Source organism: Haemaphysalis longicornis, unplaced genomic scaffold, assembly GCF_048455015.1.
Source record: "Haemaphysalis longicornis isolate Haplotype H1 unplaced genomic scaffold, Haemaphysalis longicornis Haplotype H1 scaffold_4, whole genome shotgun sequence".
Taxonomy (NCBI): Eukaryota; Metazoa; Arthropoda; class Arachnida; order Ixodida; family Ixodidae; genus Haemaphysalis; species Haemaphysalis longicornis.
This window is the reverse complement of record NW_027526361.1, coordinates 58,363,517-58,379,639: the sequence shown is the minus strand read 5'-3', so window position 1 is coordinate 58,379,639 and position 16,123 is coordinate 58,363,517. Positions and strand designations below refer to the sequence as shown.

Sequence of the window (16,123 nt, the reverse complement as noted above, 5' to 3'; positions counted from 1 at the left end):
TGCAGAATTAAAGGTACGATGGAGATTCTTGGCAGGAAGGAACAAATGAGGTAGCAGACAGACAGACAAAGAACTTTATTCAGGTCCTGAGGAACTGCCTTGGATGGCCCCTATCAAGGGGAGTCCGTGACAGTCGCGGGCCGCTCCCACGCAGGGACCGGAAGGCCGTGATAGACCCTCTGCCCTCTCGCTGGCCCTCTGGACAGCCCGAAGCTGAACCGAAAGGCCGCCGCTCTTAAGGGCTTCCTCCCAGTCTTCTTCTTTGGTGAACTCTGCATCGCGTAACGCAGGACATTGCCAGAGCATATGTGCTAGTGAGCAGTGCGCCTCCCCGCAGTCCGGACAATGCGGTTCTAAAGTTTGGCGAGAAGTGGCTAAACCTTCCCTTCGAAGGGAAAGATCCCGTTTGGAGCATCCTGAATGCCGACGATTGCGGTCGAGTGAGGTGAGGGTGAGGAAGCGGAAAAGTCCCCCGAGGAAACAGACGATCAGAAAATCTCCTTCGTCCCTAGTTTACGATGATCACAAATAGTTGCATAACAGCTGATACCAATAATAATAAATTATTTCCACGGTTCAGCGTTGCCAATAAATGTTGGATTTGTTTCCTCACCTGCTTTAACATTTTCTGATCGTCTGCTACCTCATTTGGCTCCTTCCTACCGTGGAAGGAACCAAATGAGGTAGCAGGCGATCAGAAAACCTGCTTTCACATTTTTTGATCGCCTGCTACCCCATTTGGCTCCTTCCTGCAGTGGGAGGAGTGTGAACCCCCATCGTCCGTTTTACTCTGCATACACCAGGTGGCGCCGTCATTCCAGGACCAGCTTGCACTGTCTCGCACGTCCAAATAGGCCACTCTTCCCCATAGGCGAAAATCGTTATTTATTTATTTTCAGAATAAACATGTAAGTACCTTCGTTGTTCCCGGTGTCAAACAATTTGAAATTTGAGCGCAAACCGAGCAGCGGTTCGTTCAGGAAAATATTTTGTTTAAAGTGTTGCAATTATCGTCGTAACACCCTGTATGTCAAATCTAGTCACTGCGCAAAGCCACGTGCGAATTACGGCAGTCGCTCAGATTGAAAGTGGTGGCGTTCCGCCGAAGATCAACTTGTCCGACCACGCGGGCAAGCAAAGCCTTGCATGAAGCATTGTTAGAGACTTCGAGCAGTGATAGCAAAACGTGGCTTCTTTCCCGTGCGGTAACGCGTTCGTAACGAAATCCCGTGCTTTCCGCTTCAACCGTTCACCAGAGCAGAACCGTTCCGGCACGTTCTTTAATCGTGTGGTGACAGCACGTGTTTCGTTTAACATCGAGCAGAGAAAAAATAAATTATTGCCATAATTCCATTAAGAAGACACGTTGCGGTAAGGGGCGCCAAGCACTCGTTCTCTAAAATTGCTTTTTACTGGTTTTTTTTTCGTCTTTTTTTTTTTCAGCAGGCAGCCGGTCTTCAAACAATCTAAATGCCGTCGGAGACGCGAGAGATGGGCAACGCGAATTACGCGTCGAAATGCCCAGCAGTCGAGTGAGCGATACGCGATGCTGCGTCATCAAATTCGCCCAGTCATCGTTTAGCAACAGGCCGCCTGTTTTACCTGCTGATGTGTGATTAGATGATTGGCGTGGCACATCGTTGTTTTTTTTTTTTTTTTTTTTTTGTTGCAAGGATTCTACGTGGAACACTTGAAAAGGTATGACAAGGGGTGCTGGTCATTCTGTAGCTGCGTACGTTTGGTGGCCCACGGTAGCACGTGTGCTGATAAGAAGCGCGACGTCACCGCCCTCGGCGCCATTTCTTGCTGGGTCCGTGCTGGGTGGCGACGGCTGTAATGCTTTCTTGCTATACGGGCGGAGGCGTTGGTTGCGGAGAAAGGTGTGCGTTTCTTACCAGAGTACAGCGTTGTATATGTGCGTCTGTTGTGCCTTTGGGAAAAACGGCCGTGGTTTGCGAAACCTGACTGGTTTCCCAAACTTCAAGCTCCTTCTGGGAGCTTGGAACCATTGAAAGCAACACTGGCGTCGCGTCCTCGGCGGCTCGTGAAAATGGTGCGTTCCGGGGCAAAGCCACGGGGCGAGTGTGTGCGGGCTAAGGAGCCGTTCTGACATCGTCCTCTCAAACGTAGTGGCATTCGCTCGCAAGCCCACCCCTTCTTAGTCCGCCACTCGTGGGACATTGTCGTCGTGAAAGCCTCGCGATGGGCGGTTAGGCTTCAGCTGCCGAGGCAGCGGCGCAGTGGTTGCTTTAACTCTGCGCTGCTGCCCCTAGGCCCTTCAGTTTCCGGGACAGCAACGTAATGGCCCATGTGGGACCTACGCGTTGCGGTCTCGACAGGGGTAGCTCGCAAGCCCTCGCGGGGTTTCCGCGACGCTCAATGTCTCCTTTCGAACGCCGTGAGGACTGGGCAAGCGTCATGTGCAAGTAGTTTTTTTTTTTTTTTTCATTTTTTACAAGAAACTATGCGTAAATGTCGCGGCGTGTGCTCTACGATAACGGCGTTCGGAATTCTTGCCAATCTCCTCTAACGCCACTGAGACACGGATCCCTGCTCGACGGTTCGTCGCTTCCAACGCTGTCCGGAGCGGCGGCAAAGGCGAGTGCTCGCGTGTCCTCGGTTCGTTTCAGCTGGCCTGCCTGCAGACTACCGAGCGTTCCCCTTCCTTTGCGTACTGCCTCATTTCTGTTCCCCCTCACGCAAACACTCGCTATGGGCATTTAGTCAGGCAGGTACACGTCTCAAATCTGTCCTGTCTTTAGCTGGCCGCTCTTTTTAATAAGTGTTCTAGCCACAAAAAGCTGTTAGGTTTTCTAGCCAAATCCTGTGATCGCCGACTTCAGTCGGCTTGAGCGCAGTGGCGTTTCAGCGTACATATTCCAACTGTAAGGTATGTCCATGTCATCGTGGTTGCCAGAAGGTTACATATGCTGTCACTGGGAAACATATTTCAAGCAGCACCAAAACTTAGTACTCTACCCATCCTCGCTCAATCCCTAAGTATTCTTCACACAACGCGATGCGAGTACAGGTGCCCCGAAAGTAAAACAGAGCGATCGGTGGCAAAGCTTGCAAAAAGTGCACGTCAGCGCGCACTGTAGAATGCGCAGCAGAGTGGGGCTTTTGCTATCGTCACGGTTGTTCAGAAGCTCTTCCAACACTTTATGCGAGGCTGTTTTCCCGTAGGGGTCGGAAAAGCTCATCTTCGGCGGAATGCCACCACTTCCAATAGGCGTGACTGGCGTGGTTCGGGGGTGGCTTTGCGCAGTGGTTAGATTTGACGTATGCTGTCAAACTCTTGCTTCGCTGCAGGGAACGCAAGAAGAAAAAAAAGCTGTCCACTCGCTCTGTAAGAATTACCGGTAAAGCTGGGCGCAGTTCGAGTGTCGCAGTTCAAGGAGTGAACGAAACAGAACACATTCGTGATTTGTTCGAGGTACTGCCTAATTGATTAGCCGAATGAAACTTGGGCTGGATACAGTTTTATTCTAGCGGATGAATGCGGGGCTACCCGTTTCCCTCCCCTAGAAGCCCGCGTTTTGACAGCAAACGGAGATTTCGCAATATTTATAACTTCACTACGAACAACGTAATAACTACAAGTAGATGTAACTCGGCGTAATCTTAAAGCTGTCCCAGTGGATTATCTTCATTGTAACTTGTTTCTGGATCATTTTTTTATGAAACAAGAGTAGCAGCCGTTTCTGTAACCACACTTCCTCTGTAAACAACCATGTATTGGCAGCAGACGGGAATTCCGTAACGTTTACAAATTCACTGCTCAATAATTCCGAGTAAATAAAACTTTGGTTAATGATATTTAGCGGCAAATTTAAGTGTGATTCCGGTTTTTATTCACTTTTTTTTCTTTTTCAGATGCTGCCTTTGGAGGAGAACGGTGCGTGAGAAAAATATGGTGCAGTCAGCCGTACCAAGTCAGCCAGCATTCCATCCTGCAGTGTCCTCCTGTACGAGACTACAGGAATCCTCCCTCCCGCCACAGCAAGACGTCACACCAAAGCAGACCTCACTCATACTTTTGCTTCACTTTTTTTTAATTAAAGCACTTTTCTGGACTACCCTTGCATCTTCCATTGCGCCTGAGCTCACTGGCTACGAACGGCTTGAGAACGGTTCGCATGCATGCACACAAAGAACCTATCTTCCGCACTGTGAAATCGGGATGTTAGGTGAACATCGCCTCTACACAACGTTTGTTTGAAACTGACTGCAAAACTTTCCCTCGCTTTTTGAAGCGTTTCTCATCCCTGGCAAATGTCGTAGTGTGCATCACGAGTTCCGTGCAGAAGCTGCGGACAAGCACAAGTTAATAAATTCGTTTGCAATGTAGCGAATCCCTTCGCGGCTCCTCCACATTTGTCTTCGACCTTATGATACACGGGTTTCACATCCAGTGCATCTTCACAGCACACCACTGACTCCACCGGTGTTGATGTCGCCGGAAGGGACGAAACACTTGCGGCGACGTCACTTTGAAGGTACCGTATTTGCCCGATTCTAACGCGCATCTTCGTTCGTTAAAGATAGCCTTAAAATTAGCGTGCTCTTTACAATCGGACTCCAGAGCAAAGTAGGCATTCACGGTTCCCCGCTTTAGCTTTAATACGAGCAGCATCTGGATAAGCGAGTTTATGAACCACAAGGAATTTTTGCGGCCACAGTTGCGTGCGTCAAATAAAATATCTTCTGCCAGGCACGTGATGCCATGTCTTTTACATTTGCAAGGTAGAATCGGCATCAAGTTATTTTTTTTCGAATTTTCATGATTCCACCTACCTACGCTTCACAATCAGGGAGCGTTAAAATCGTGCAAATACGGTACTCGCAGTACACTTGATGTACCCAACTCATGGTGACTTGACGTACAGGGCGTGATAATTACGGACGCACAGGCACAAGTTTCGCAGTGGATGCACGAACGTTGGTTACATTATATTTTGCGGGTATGTGAATATTCTAGCCTTTCGTTTAGGTCTGACCCGCCGCGGTGGCTCAGTGGCTAAGGCGTTGTGCTGCGAAGACGCGGGTTCGATTCCCGGTCGCGGCGATCGCTTTTCTGGTGGAGGCGAAAAGCGAAAATCCCCGTGTGTACGAGAGTTCGGTGGACGTTAAAGATCCCCGTGTGGTCAAAATTAATCCGGAGCCGTCTAACTACGGCGCGGCTCATTGCCTGCGTTGCGTAGGCGCGTTAAACCGTATACAATCAATCAATGAATCAAGTTCATGTATTGGTGCAAATTTTGGGTAGCCACAGCGCCAATAGTCCAACCGAATACAGAAATATTGCGGCAGTGAAAGTGCCAAGGCTATTCGCCCGAGCGCGAACACAGTCGGCCCCTGGCGGCGGCGGGACGAACCACTCCTAGTGTGGATGGCGCTCTCGCGTCGTCTGCTTTTTCACGTTGCGTGCGGCGCAAGATGCGTGCTGCACACGACAAATAACGGATATGTGCACTTGTTTGGCAGTAAGCAATGACATAGTTACCTCTGCTTGCGCATTTCCTCTAGAAACGCAATAATCAGCGGCCGTTGAGGGTTAATGCGCTGGTTTAATTCCACGAAACGTCTTCGCCGTGGTCACCGCTTGAGTGTGAAACGTGTTATAAACATTGCTTCCACACATTGCACTTTTCGTATTGTTGAGTGCAGTCGTCTGCCGTTTCGGGAACGTCGAAGGGTGCTTTTTGAAGGTGGCGTGGTGATTATTTAAATGATGAAATTTTAGTACGCGAAACGGGTAAGAAGCGACAAGACCTGTGCATACGCGTGCAAATTCCACACCCTTGTAAAACTGCGCTGTGTCCTTATAGAAAGAAAAAACAAACAAAAATATTTACACTGCACACGACCCGTGCGCTATCGCCCGTACATTACCGGACACGTATTTTACACCCGCAAGTGCCTGTGTGATCGTGTCCTTCCGGTACCTTTTCTAAAATAAATACCATTTTGGACAGTCGTTGTTTATACTGAGGAGGAGGAATAAACATTTATTCAACTGTATCGAGTTGCTGATTTTACGTATTATTTAAAATACGTTTCTATGGATACGCAAGAGTATTTAAGGGGGATTTTTCGGTAAAATTAAGCAGTTGTGGGTTTGCCTCTGTCATGTGGCATTTCATGTGTCATTTTCATATATATCATTTTCAAATCCGACATGAATCACCTTGTCCAGAAACGTGTCTCACTCAGCATAACCAAATGCCTGATGTGGTCACGTCTTAACCTCTTAAGACGGACGTAAGTTTAAAGAAAGAGAAGAAAACGCGTAGTATAATGCACGTTGTTGCCCACAGGTATGAGGGGTGTGTGCCATGACTCGCTGTTTTTTTTTTTCCCAATGCTTGCTTTCAATACAATTTTGAAAAAGGCGAGCCACAATTCCTGGACAATCTCGGACCAAAGGGGGAGTTTTGAAAATACGTTTAAAGTACTGCTTTTTGACCGCTACAGAACACGACGCCTAGTGTAGTTTCGATTGTAAGTAATACTGATAACCATAGTTTGGCTTTTGGCGTTGCATCCGTTCTCTTCTCGCTGCTCTTGCAACGATGGCAGGACTCCCCCCCCCCCCCCCCCTCTTCTCGAAAAAAAAAAGAAATGCACAGAATTTCTTTTTTAACCAATCCTCAAGAATTAAATGCCAGGACAAAGGTGATATTCAGTTTACAACACAACACAGTAGTTACCGGAAACCCGTTGCGCTGATTCGCAACGGGAAATAAAAAGGAAATGTTTTACTACATCTCCAACAGCGAAACTTCATTTATTGCCATCTTTAGGGTTCGTAAGCGACCTTAAACGCAAGAATGCAAACACACTCGCTGTTGCAGACACCTGTTAGGTTTTAAAAGGAACGCAAATGGTCAACAGAGCAGCCGTAACAGAAAATTTGTGCTCACTGTGAGGTCCCGGGAGCTTGGTTTGCTCTCTGTAAACCTGCTTGTCACTTTGCGAAAACCTAGCTAAACATGAAATGTTGATTGTGCTACGTGCGTTGACGATTCAATTCACAAGTTCACTTGCGACGAAAGCCGTAAATAAGTGATCTGAAACCGTTATTCATCAAACCTTCCTTCAGATTCGCTAAAATTTCATTTAGAAGACCCGTTAGAGCGGTTACATTTATATCTCTACGCTGATCAAAATTCAGTAATTTTATGTTGCCTTTTATAAAAAATATTGTAAGCTCTTGAAAGAATTTCGGGGCAGTTAAGTAGTGTTACCATTTCAGGGCATCCCACAAATGCAGGAATGCGTCATGCTACGAGTGAAAGCGATTGAGATTGCCGTTGTTAACTGAATATCAGAGATCGAGGCTTCCTGATTTGTTTCTATTTATGCTTTTATTGAAGGCTCACAGCCATAGTCTGGAAAGATCAAGCTTGCTACGAGCCACAGCGTACAAGTTTATTGTCACAATTACGGCCATTCTGAGATTCCCGATGAGTCGTCGCTTTTTTTGGCGTAGTAATGAAGACTGACTGCCGCTTCCATGCTATACATTGAACGTTGAGGAACCGAACTACAGCATACCACTCTTGTTTGCACTCTTCGTGCGCACATACGGCGAGAAAAAAGCACGAAGCGCGCCCACAGTGTGCATTCTTACGGGCCGCTCAGCGGAGCATCCACACTAGCAGCGCGACGCTGTCGCCACCTACATGTCGAGCTCGCGGCGAATAGTGGAGCCGATGGGGGAAATTTTGGGGCAGCCAGAGTGCCAAGGCTATTGTACAGCCGATCGTGGAGGTTTTGGAACAAACAGAGTGCCAAGGCTATAGTCCAGCTAATAGCGGTGATTTCGGGGCATCCAAAATGCAAAGGCTATAGTCCCGCCGAATGCAAGTCATTTTAAGGAAGCTAAGTGCCTTGGCTTATAGTCCAGCCGATAGCGAAAATTCTGGGCGGTGAAAAAGCTATATTTCAGCCAATGGCGGAAATTTTGGCAAACCAAAAGTGCCAAGGCTATAGTACAGCCAATGGCATAAATGCCCTCTTACCGCTTGTATTACCGGTAACTATCAGCTGTCTGTAAGCACGTGTAATTAGCGCATAGCAAGCCTTCTTACACTCAGAGACCTCATCGTGAAGGAACCAGCACGGAAACGTCAAGGATAGCCCGCAGCCAATGTAACAGATGAGTCCGCATGCACAGTGCGGTTATCTCAGCGGCGCTTGAGCCCTTTCTGGGAGTTCATCAACCTGCTCAGAATTCCCGTTACTTCCGGGGAGGGACATATGTTAATTCCAAGACGTGCTAATTCGCATTTCAGGCCGCAGTTCACCATCAAGGAGCTAAAAGCGGGCACCGCCCAAAACGAGATAGAGTTGGCAGCATTAGAAGGGGACTCTTGTAAGGGCGCTTAGTCACTTATCGCGGTTACGGTGTAGGAGCTTAAAGTTGCTGAAATTTAACAAAAAATAACACAACAGAAACGGAGTGAGTGAAAGGCGGTGAAATAATTTGAGATATATTTTTTTTATCGCAGGCTTTTGAGATATTGAGCTGGTCTTTGTTGATATCAGTAACTTACTGAGATATCTAAGCAGTGTTCTACATTTTCCCATAACACCACCTAATGAGGACAATCAGGATTTCGGGAAAACCGCGTGTTTTTACACATTCCTCAATAACTATTTATGAGGGCTAGCTACACAGGCAACACCAAACACAGACGATGCGCAGCAGGTGAATACTACGAACGTGTGCGGAATTCCCCTGATGGTCAAAAGCTAATTGGTACCATAGCGTGCACCGCCCTCAATCTGTTTTGCCCTGTACCCTACCTACCTGTTCCGCTCTCCTCTCATTCCTACTACTCCCAGCATCCCTGACTAAGCATGATTTCAAGTTAAAAAAAGCACAAAGTTCAAAGGTTGCCTTCTGAATCCTTGGAAGCGCAGGTACACGTGGCCGGGCTGCTGGTGCTGGTGGTGGCTGAGGTAGCGTCGGACCCTGACGTGGGCCCGGTGAACCCGGAGTGGCTCGTACGACAGCGGCTCGAAGTGCCGCACGAAACGGTTCAGCCATCGTGCTGCGAGGAGCATCAGGAAGCTGCTTTCCGATGTTGGCACGGGAGCAATAAACGAGCACTGGGCCTCTTTTGCCTAATGTCCCATCATCCGGATAAAAGGACACGTCTGCCTTTGCTGCTGCGCAGAGTGCGCTGCGCTTGCTTACTTGAACGTATTGTTTACCAGAACAACACCATAGTCACGGTGCTACCATGACGGGCACCCCCAAAGGCGAATCTTCCACGTGCACATACAGCGTCTGCTCTTTCTTTATCTGTCCTTAAATACAGATTTTTCAATTTAATCGTCCGTGAAAACAAACTAGCCTTAGAAGGCGTGCACCAAAGAGCCAAGGCGTCGTGCCAAGACATTTGGAAAGGGCTAAATTAAATCTATTGATGGTTACCCTTTTTTTCAGTGGATCCACGCAACCGCAAACGCCAGATGTTTCGCGTGTTCCCCCCACGGTTATATCGGTAGTTTATCGGCACCGCATATACACGGGGAGCAAGCTTAAGCGCTGGAAATACAAAAAACACCAACACAGACTCCTACCTTGGGTCATAAGAGGGAGGCACAACAGAAGGGTGATAAATCCGTTCCGTATGAACGCCATACGATCTTCTTCTTCGTTTGCTTCCAGCTGCGCGTGATTGAGACCCATTATAGTTCCGTCATCGTCTTCGGGAAACGAATTGTTATACACTAGGTGTGCCGGTAGGCCCACCTAATGAATAACGCTGAATAAGGCTAAAGAATTAAGGCTGAAACATTAACCTATCCAGAGAAAGGATTTCGGGTCATTATATGACGTGTCTTTTTTTTTTTTTCCGAAATGAGCCAGATCCACTTGACGCGAATTAGAGAAACAAGCGGAAGTTTGTTACCAGGCCTAAATGCAACGCCGTCAAAGCTATTATATTATATATTTTACATGTCAGCTAGGGGAAGTTTATGGCCACAAGTTATTAATAGTTGCGCCGTTATATGAGCAATATTGGGGTAAACGCTTGGATTTGGCTTATATTGAATTGAAACACTCAAGTTGATGCGGTATTCTTACGAAAACTTTATTTAAATTGACTATCAAGCATGGTGCGATTGAGTATTGGTGAAAAACGCATTAAAAATATGCAGCAAGGCTTCAAGAACAGTATAACTATACATGAAGAGGAGGTAAGTCCTCTTGGCACCATTAACAGCTCTTTTCAAATTCTTCGCTATAGGGTAATTTTCTTGGGCACGCCTGAAAGCACTCACGAAGTAAGCAAGCTCTTCGTTGCTTTGCCATGAATTTCCAAAACGCTTCACAAGAAGGCTGCTCATATATTCTTTTTCACCTTAATGAATTGGTTCGTACTGTCAGAGGTGGGGGGGGGGGGGGGGGGAGGGGGGGATTAGCCAAGGCATGCAAGCGGCGGCTATTTTGTTAGGTACTAAGATGGTAAATATGGGAGTAAAAAAAATAAATATAACCAGAGTTATTTCGTAGGGTAGGGTGTGACGACATGAAATCATTGTTTCACACCTGTCAGTTTCACTTCATTCGCTTCTTCTTCCGTTCACTTCGTCGTTCACATCTGGGGACAGATCTTTCGCTGATCTCCTGATTGCCGTCTGAATTTATACTAATCCAGCTCCAAAAAGCAAAAAAGAAAAATCCGAAAACACCACGAAACAGTCTGAACAGTCAAGGCTCAATTGGCTCAATTTGATCCGTGAAACAGCAGGATATGGCTCATTTTCGATACGAATTACGATCTGCGTACGCGTTTTCAGGGCGTTATCTCAACAATTTTCGGGCCACCCCTTTTTAGGGGAAATTTGCCGAGTTTTTCTTGTCACTGCAGTTTTATGAGACTTAGTTTCGGTCTCTGGATCTGGCTCATTTCAGTCGACCGCGTAGATGCGTAGGACGTGCAAGGAACCAACGTGACTGGCCTCCTTCGCTACGCTGAGGCGTCTTTTGGCGTAATGCGTGATGCTGTACGCAGTGCCAGAAATTGTATCAATTGTTTGCATTACAGGTTCACGCTAGTCCGTGTAGTATTGGCTTTGTCTACAATGGTGTGGCCTTCTTTCAGAGGATTGACAGGAACAACTTTACCGCCGAGATATTGGCGTTGTGTTACCGAAAAAGCAGTTTGTCCACTCACACAAACGCATCACCCTGCCAGTACCAGCCGACTCACGCAATCAGCGTCGCAGCAGGAATGAATGAATGAAACAAATCTTTATTAACAACAACAGGTGCAATTGTTAGGGCACCCGCCCGGTGGAGGGTATCCCTAGTCCGGGATCCCCTGGCTGCGGCTGGCTGCGCGGGGCCTTTGCACCAGGTCAAGCTGGAACGTAGGGTCCTTGCTGGTCAACCGCGCCGTCCACTGTTGTATGGAGGGGTTGGGGATTGGTTGCAGGTCCGGTGTTTTTTGGAAAAAGAGCTATCGGCAGCGACCGTACTAACAAAGTCAACGGAGATAGCAGAAGAAGCCGCAATTGCCCTCGCAGCCACCACTGGAAAAGAGTACATCACCATCGTCACCGACTCACAGACGGCGTGCCGCAACTACTTAAATGGAAGAATTTCAAAACCCGCTCTGCACGTACTGCAACGACACCCCAAATTGCCAAGTGTAGAAATCTTATGGTAGCCCGGACACACCGCCCTCGAAGGAAACGAAGCGGCTCACGTCACAGCCCGAGAACATTCACACCGGGCCGTCTCCGAGAAAAAGCCACACCAACAGAGAGATTCATATCCAAAATCTATGCCTCTTCACACATACGCAGAAATATTGTCGCACCAGAGACAGCGCGTCGCAAATATCCAGCGCCGGACCACCGACTAGCCAAAGAAGACGCCAGAGAGAGAGAGAAAGGAACAACTTCTGCTGAGCCCATTTCAGGTGACGCTCGCAGGCGTCAGACGGGGTGGAACCCTATTCACAAGTCCCATACGAGTCCAATAGCTCCTGTCCCCTGGAAGCGAGCTCTTGCTGCTTCGGCAGGTCGGGGCTGGACATCAAGATCTCCCATCGCTCGGGTAGGGGGGGAAGGGGGAGGGGGGGGGGGGGGGGGGGAAGGTAGGGGATTCTTGAGCTGAGTACACTCCGCTGAGCGGCCCGTAAGAATGCACACTGTGGTCGCGCTTCGTGCCTTTTTCCCGCCGTATGTGCGCACGAAAGGCGCAAACAAGAGTGGTATGCTGTACTTCGGTTCCTCAACGTTCAATGCATAGCATGGAAGCGGCAGTAAGTTTTCATTACTACGCAAAAAAAAAAAAAAAAAAAAACGACGACCCATCGGGAGTCTCAGAATGGCCGTAATAGTGACAATGAACTTGTACGCCGTGGCTCGTAGCAAGCTCGGTCTTTCCAGACTATGGCTTTGAGCCTTCAATAAAAGCATAAGCAGAAACAAATCATGGAGCCTTGATCTCTGAAATTCAGTTTACAACGGCAATCTCAATCGCTTTCACAGGTAGCATGACGCATTCTTGCATTTGTGGGATGCCCTGATGGTAACAGCACCTACCTGCCCCGACATTCTTTCTAAGAGCTTACGATATTTTTTGTGTGTTCGAAAGGGAACATAAAATTACTGAATTTCGATAAGCGCAGAGATATAAATACAACCGCTCTAACGGGTCTTTTAAATGAAATTTCAGCGACTCTGAAGGAAGGTATGATGAATAACGGTGTCGGTTCCCTTATTTACGGCTTTCGTCGCAAGTGAACTTGCGATTGAATTGTCAACGCACGCAGTACAAGCAACATCTCATGTTTAGCTAGGTTTTCGCAAAGTGACAAGCAGGTTTACAGTGTGCAAACCAAGCTTCTGGGACCTCCCAGTGAGCAAAATTTTTCTGTTACGGCTGCTCTGTTGACCATTTGCGTTCCTTTTAAAATCTAACAGGTGCCTGCAACAGCGAGATGTGTTTGCATTCTTGCGTATGAGGTCGCTTACGAAGCCTAAAGATGGCAAATGAAGTTGCGCTATTGCAGATGTAGTAAAACGTTTCCTTTTTATTTCTCGTTGCGAATCAGCGCAACGGGTTCCCGGTAACTACTTTGTTTTGTAAACTGAGCATCACCGTTGTCTTGGCATTTAATTCTTGAGGATTGGTTAAAAAGATGCAAGGATAAAAGTTTTCTGTGCATTTCGTTTTTTTTTTTTTTTTTTTTTTTTTGTGGGGGGTGCCAACGTTGCAAGAGCAGCGAGAAGAGAAAGCATGTAACGCGAAAAGCCAAACGTTGGTTATCAGTATTACTTACAATCGAAAGTACGCTAGGCGTGGTGTTCTGCAGCGGTGAAAAAGCAGTATTTCAACACCTATTTCCAAAGCTGATTAACGCCCCTTTGGTCCGAGATTGTCCAGGAATTGTGGCTCGCCTTTTTCAAAATTGTATTGAAAGCAAGCACTGTGAGAAAAAATTAAAAAAAGAAAAACACCAGCCAGCCATGGCACACACCCCTCACACATGTGGGCAACATCCTGCATTATATTACGCGATTTTTCCTCTTTCTTTAAACTTAGATCTACCTTAAGAGGTTAAGACGTGACCATATTAGGCATTTGGTTATGCTGAGTGAGACACATTTCTGGACAAGGTGATTCATGTCGGGATTTGAAAATGTTATATATGAAAATGACACACGAAATGCCACATGACAGACGCAAACTCACAACTGCTTAATTTTGCCGAGAAATCCCCCCTAAATACTCTTGCACATCCATAGAAACGTATTTTCAATAATACGCAAAATTAGCAACTCAGTATAAACAACGACTGTCCAAAAATGGTATTTATTTTAGAAAAGGTACGGAAGAACACGATCACACAGGCGCTTGCGGGTGTAAAATACGTCCCCGGTAATGTATGCGATAGCGCACGGGGCGTGGGCAGTGTAATTGTTTTAAGTGCGAATGCACTTCTTAAGCAAGCCTGAAGCGTCCGCCGCCGTCCGCATAGCAACAGCTGCGGGTGCGCGCGCTCCTCGTCTTCCTTGGCAACGGGGGGAGATGGGCGCGCGCTGCCTGACCGCTGACATGGCACATACCCACGTGGGGGATTGGCCAGGAATCGGGCGTGAGAGGGGCTAATGCACCCGCCTAAAGGAGTACTGACACGAAATTTCAAAGCTGAGATCCGCTCTAGCAATCAAGTACAACGACAACACAAATAGGTGTCTGTGAATAAATGCATCTTTCTTTCTTTGTAGTTGTATGTGTGTGTGATCTCTCTTTCGCGAACATTACCGAACCGCGCAAATTCAACTCGTGCATTCGCACTTTCACATTCTTCCCCTCGGGGAAATGCGGGGAATTTTTTGTTTGTTTCTTCTTTCTATAAGGAAACAGCATAATTTTACAAGGGTGTGGCAAAAGCACGGGTATGCACAGGTCTTGTCGCTTCTTACCCGTTTCGCGTACTAAACTTTTATCCTTTAAATAATCACCACGCCACCTTCAAAAAGCACCCTTCGACGTTCCCGAAACGGCAGACGGCTGCACTCAACAATAAGAAAAGTGCAATGTGTGGAAGGAATGTTTATAACACGTTTCACACTCAAGCTGTGACCATGGCGAAGATGTTTTGTGTAATTAAACCAGTGCATGAACCCGCAACGGCCGCTGATTATTGCGTTTCTATAGGAAATGAGCAAGCGGAGGTAACTATGTCATTGCTTACTGTCCAACGAGTACACTAATTGGTTGTTTTGTCGTGTGCAGCACGCATCTTGCGCCGCGCGCAACGTGAACAAGCAGACGACCCGAGAGCGCCATCCACACTAGAAGCGGTTCGTCCCGCCGCCGCCAGGGGCCGACTGTGTTCGCGCTCGGGGCGAATACCACATCGTTTGGGAGTGCTCCCATACGCCGGAACTCACACCAAACCCCTATCCCTCCTTTCAGTAGTGGGTGGAGATACTGACCAGTTCTGACCTCTCCGACCAGGAAACGTTGGTGGATAGAGCGAAGAAGGCCGGTAGACTCAGTAGACTCCAAGGGGTCCTGGACTGAGGACTCCTCTCCTGACACCAGCACCTTGCTGTTTATTAAAAGTTTATTCCTCCTCCTCCTGTCCATTTTCGCGCTCGTAAAGCAGCGTTTGCATGCACGTTTCACTTCGGCGTGACCACCCGTCCTGACGGGACTTTGTCAGGACAACTTTGAGGAGGTGACCCTGTATGAGCTCGAGGAGGGATTGCGCCGTGTCCTCAATGCGGCTCCTGGACCTGACAGTATTGCAACTCACGTGCTAAAACTTTTGTTCAACGCTCACTGCTGCACGTGGTTAGCTTAACCACTCCCAACAGCATTCGTGGGTCCCACCCGAGTGGCGGCTGGCAAATATCGTTCCCCACCCTAAAAAACAAGTCTGGGATACGCTTTAGACAATATTAGACCCATAGTCCTCGCGTCAAATTTTGTAAAACTAGAAGAAAGAATTTTGCTACATCGAAATAAAAAGGTGTTAGAACGTGGGAACGTCTTGGGCGCCTAACAGATAGGATTTAGGCCTGGTTGCTCAATATGGTATGGCCACATTGATTTGGAGAGCCGTATTCAGTTGGCACGCCAAGTAAAGAAGTTGCCGTGTTGGTTACCCTGGATGCCAATGCTTACGATAGCGTCGAATAACAAATTCTTTTTAACACGATCAAGCGTTATTCTTTCCCAGACTACATTGTTTCGTGGATTGGCACTTTTTTGTCGGATAGAAAATTCTTTTGTTCACAGCAAGGTCTGTCCTCTCCTATGTACAGCCAAACCTGAGGTGTTCCCCAGGGCTCTGTTCTGTTTAATATTTTGATCAGTTCGATTCCGGCAAATCCAGACATCTTTATTCGCTTCAGCCAGAGATATTCACATATCTGCGTTTGCAGTCCTATTTAAGCTCCTTAGAGGCTTAGCTGGATTTAGGTTCAAGCCTCCGCTTGAACCTAAATGTAAGTAAATGTGCACTATTTTTATTTCCAGTGAGCGGCCCAGTCTTCATCTCAACAAGCCATTCCTCAGGTCAATTCCTTAAAATATCTGGGAATATTATACGAATATACTCTCAATTAGCGTCCA

The 16,123-nt window shown here is 47.4% G+C and overlaps 1 protein-coding gene across 1 annotated transcript in view; it reads right to left on the bottom strand.

Annotated features, from left to right (window-relative positions):
* The window catches only part of LOC144179759 (uncharacterized), an 87,521-nt gene that overhangs the window by 65,453 nt on the left and 5,945 nt on the right, over nt 1-16,123 (bottom strand). The window contains exon 5 of the mRNA XM_077708197.1: nt 8,909-9,062. Within this exon, the coding sequence (XP_077564323.1) occupies nt 8,909-9,062 (154 nt within the window). The remainder of the gene's footprint in view (nt 1-8,908; nt 9,063-16,123) is intronic.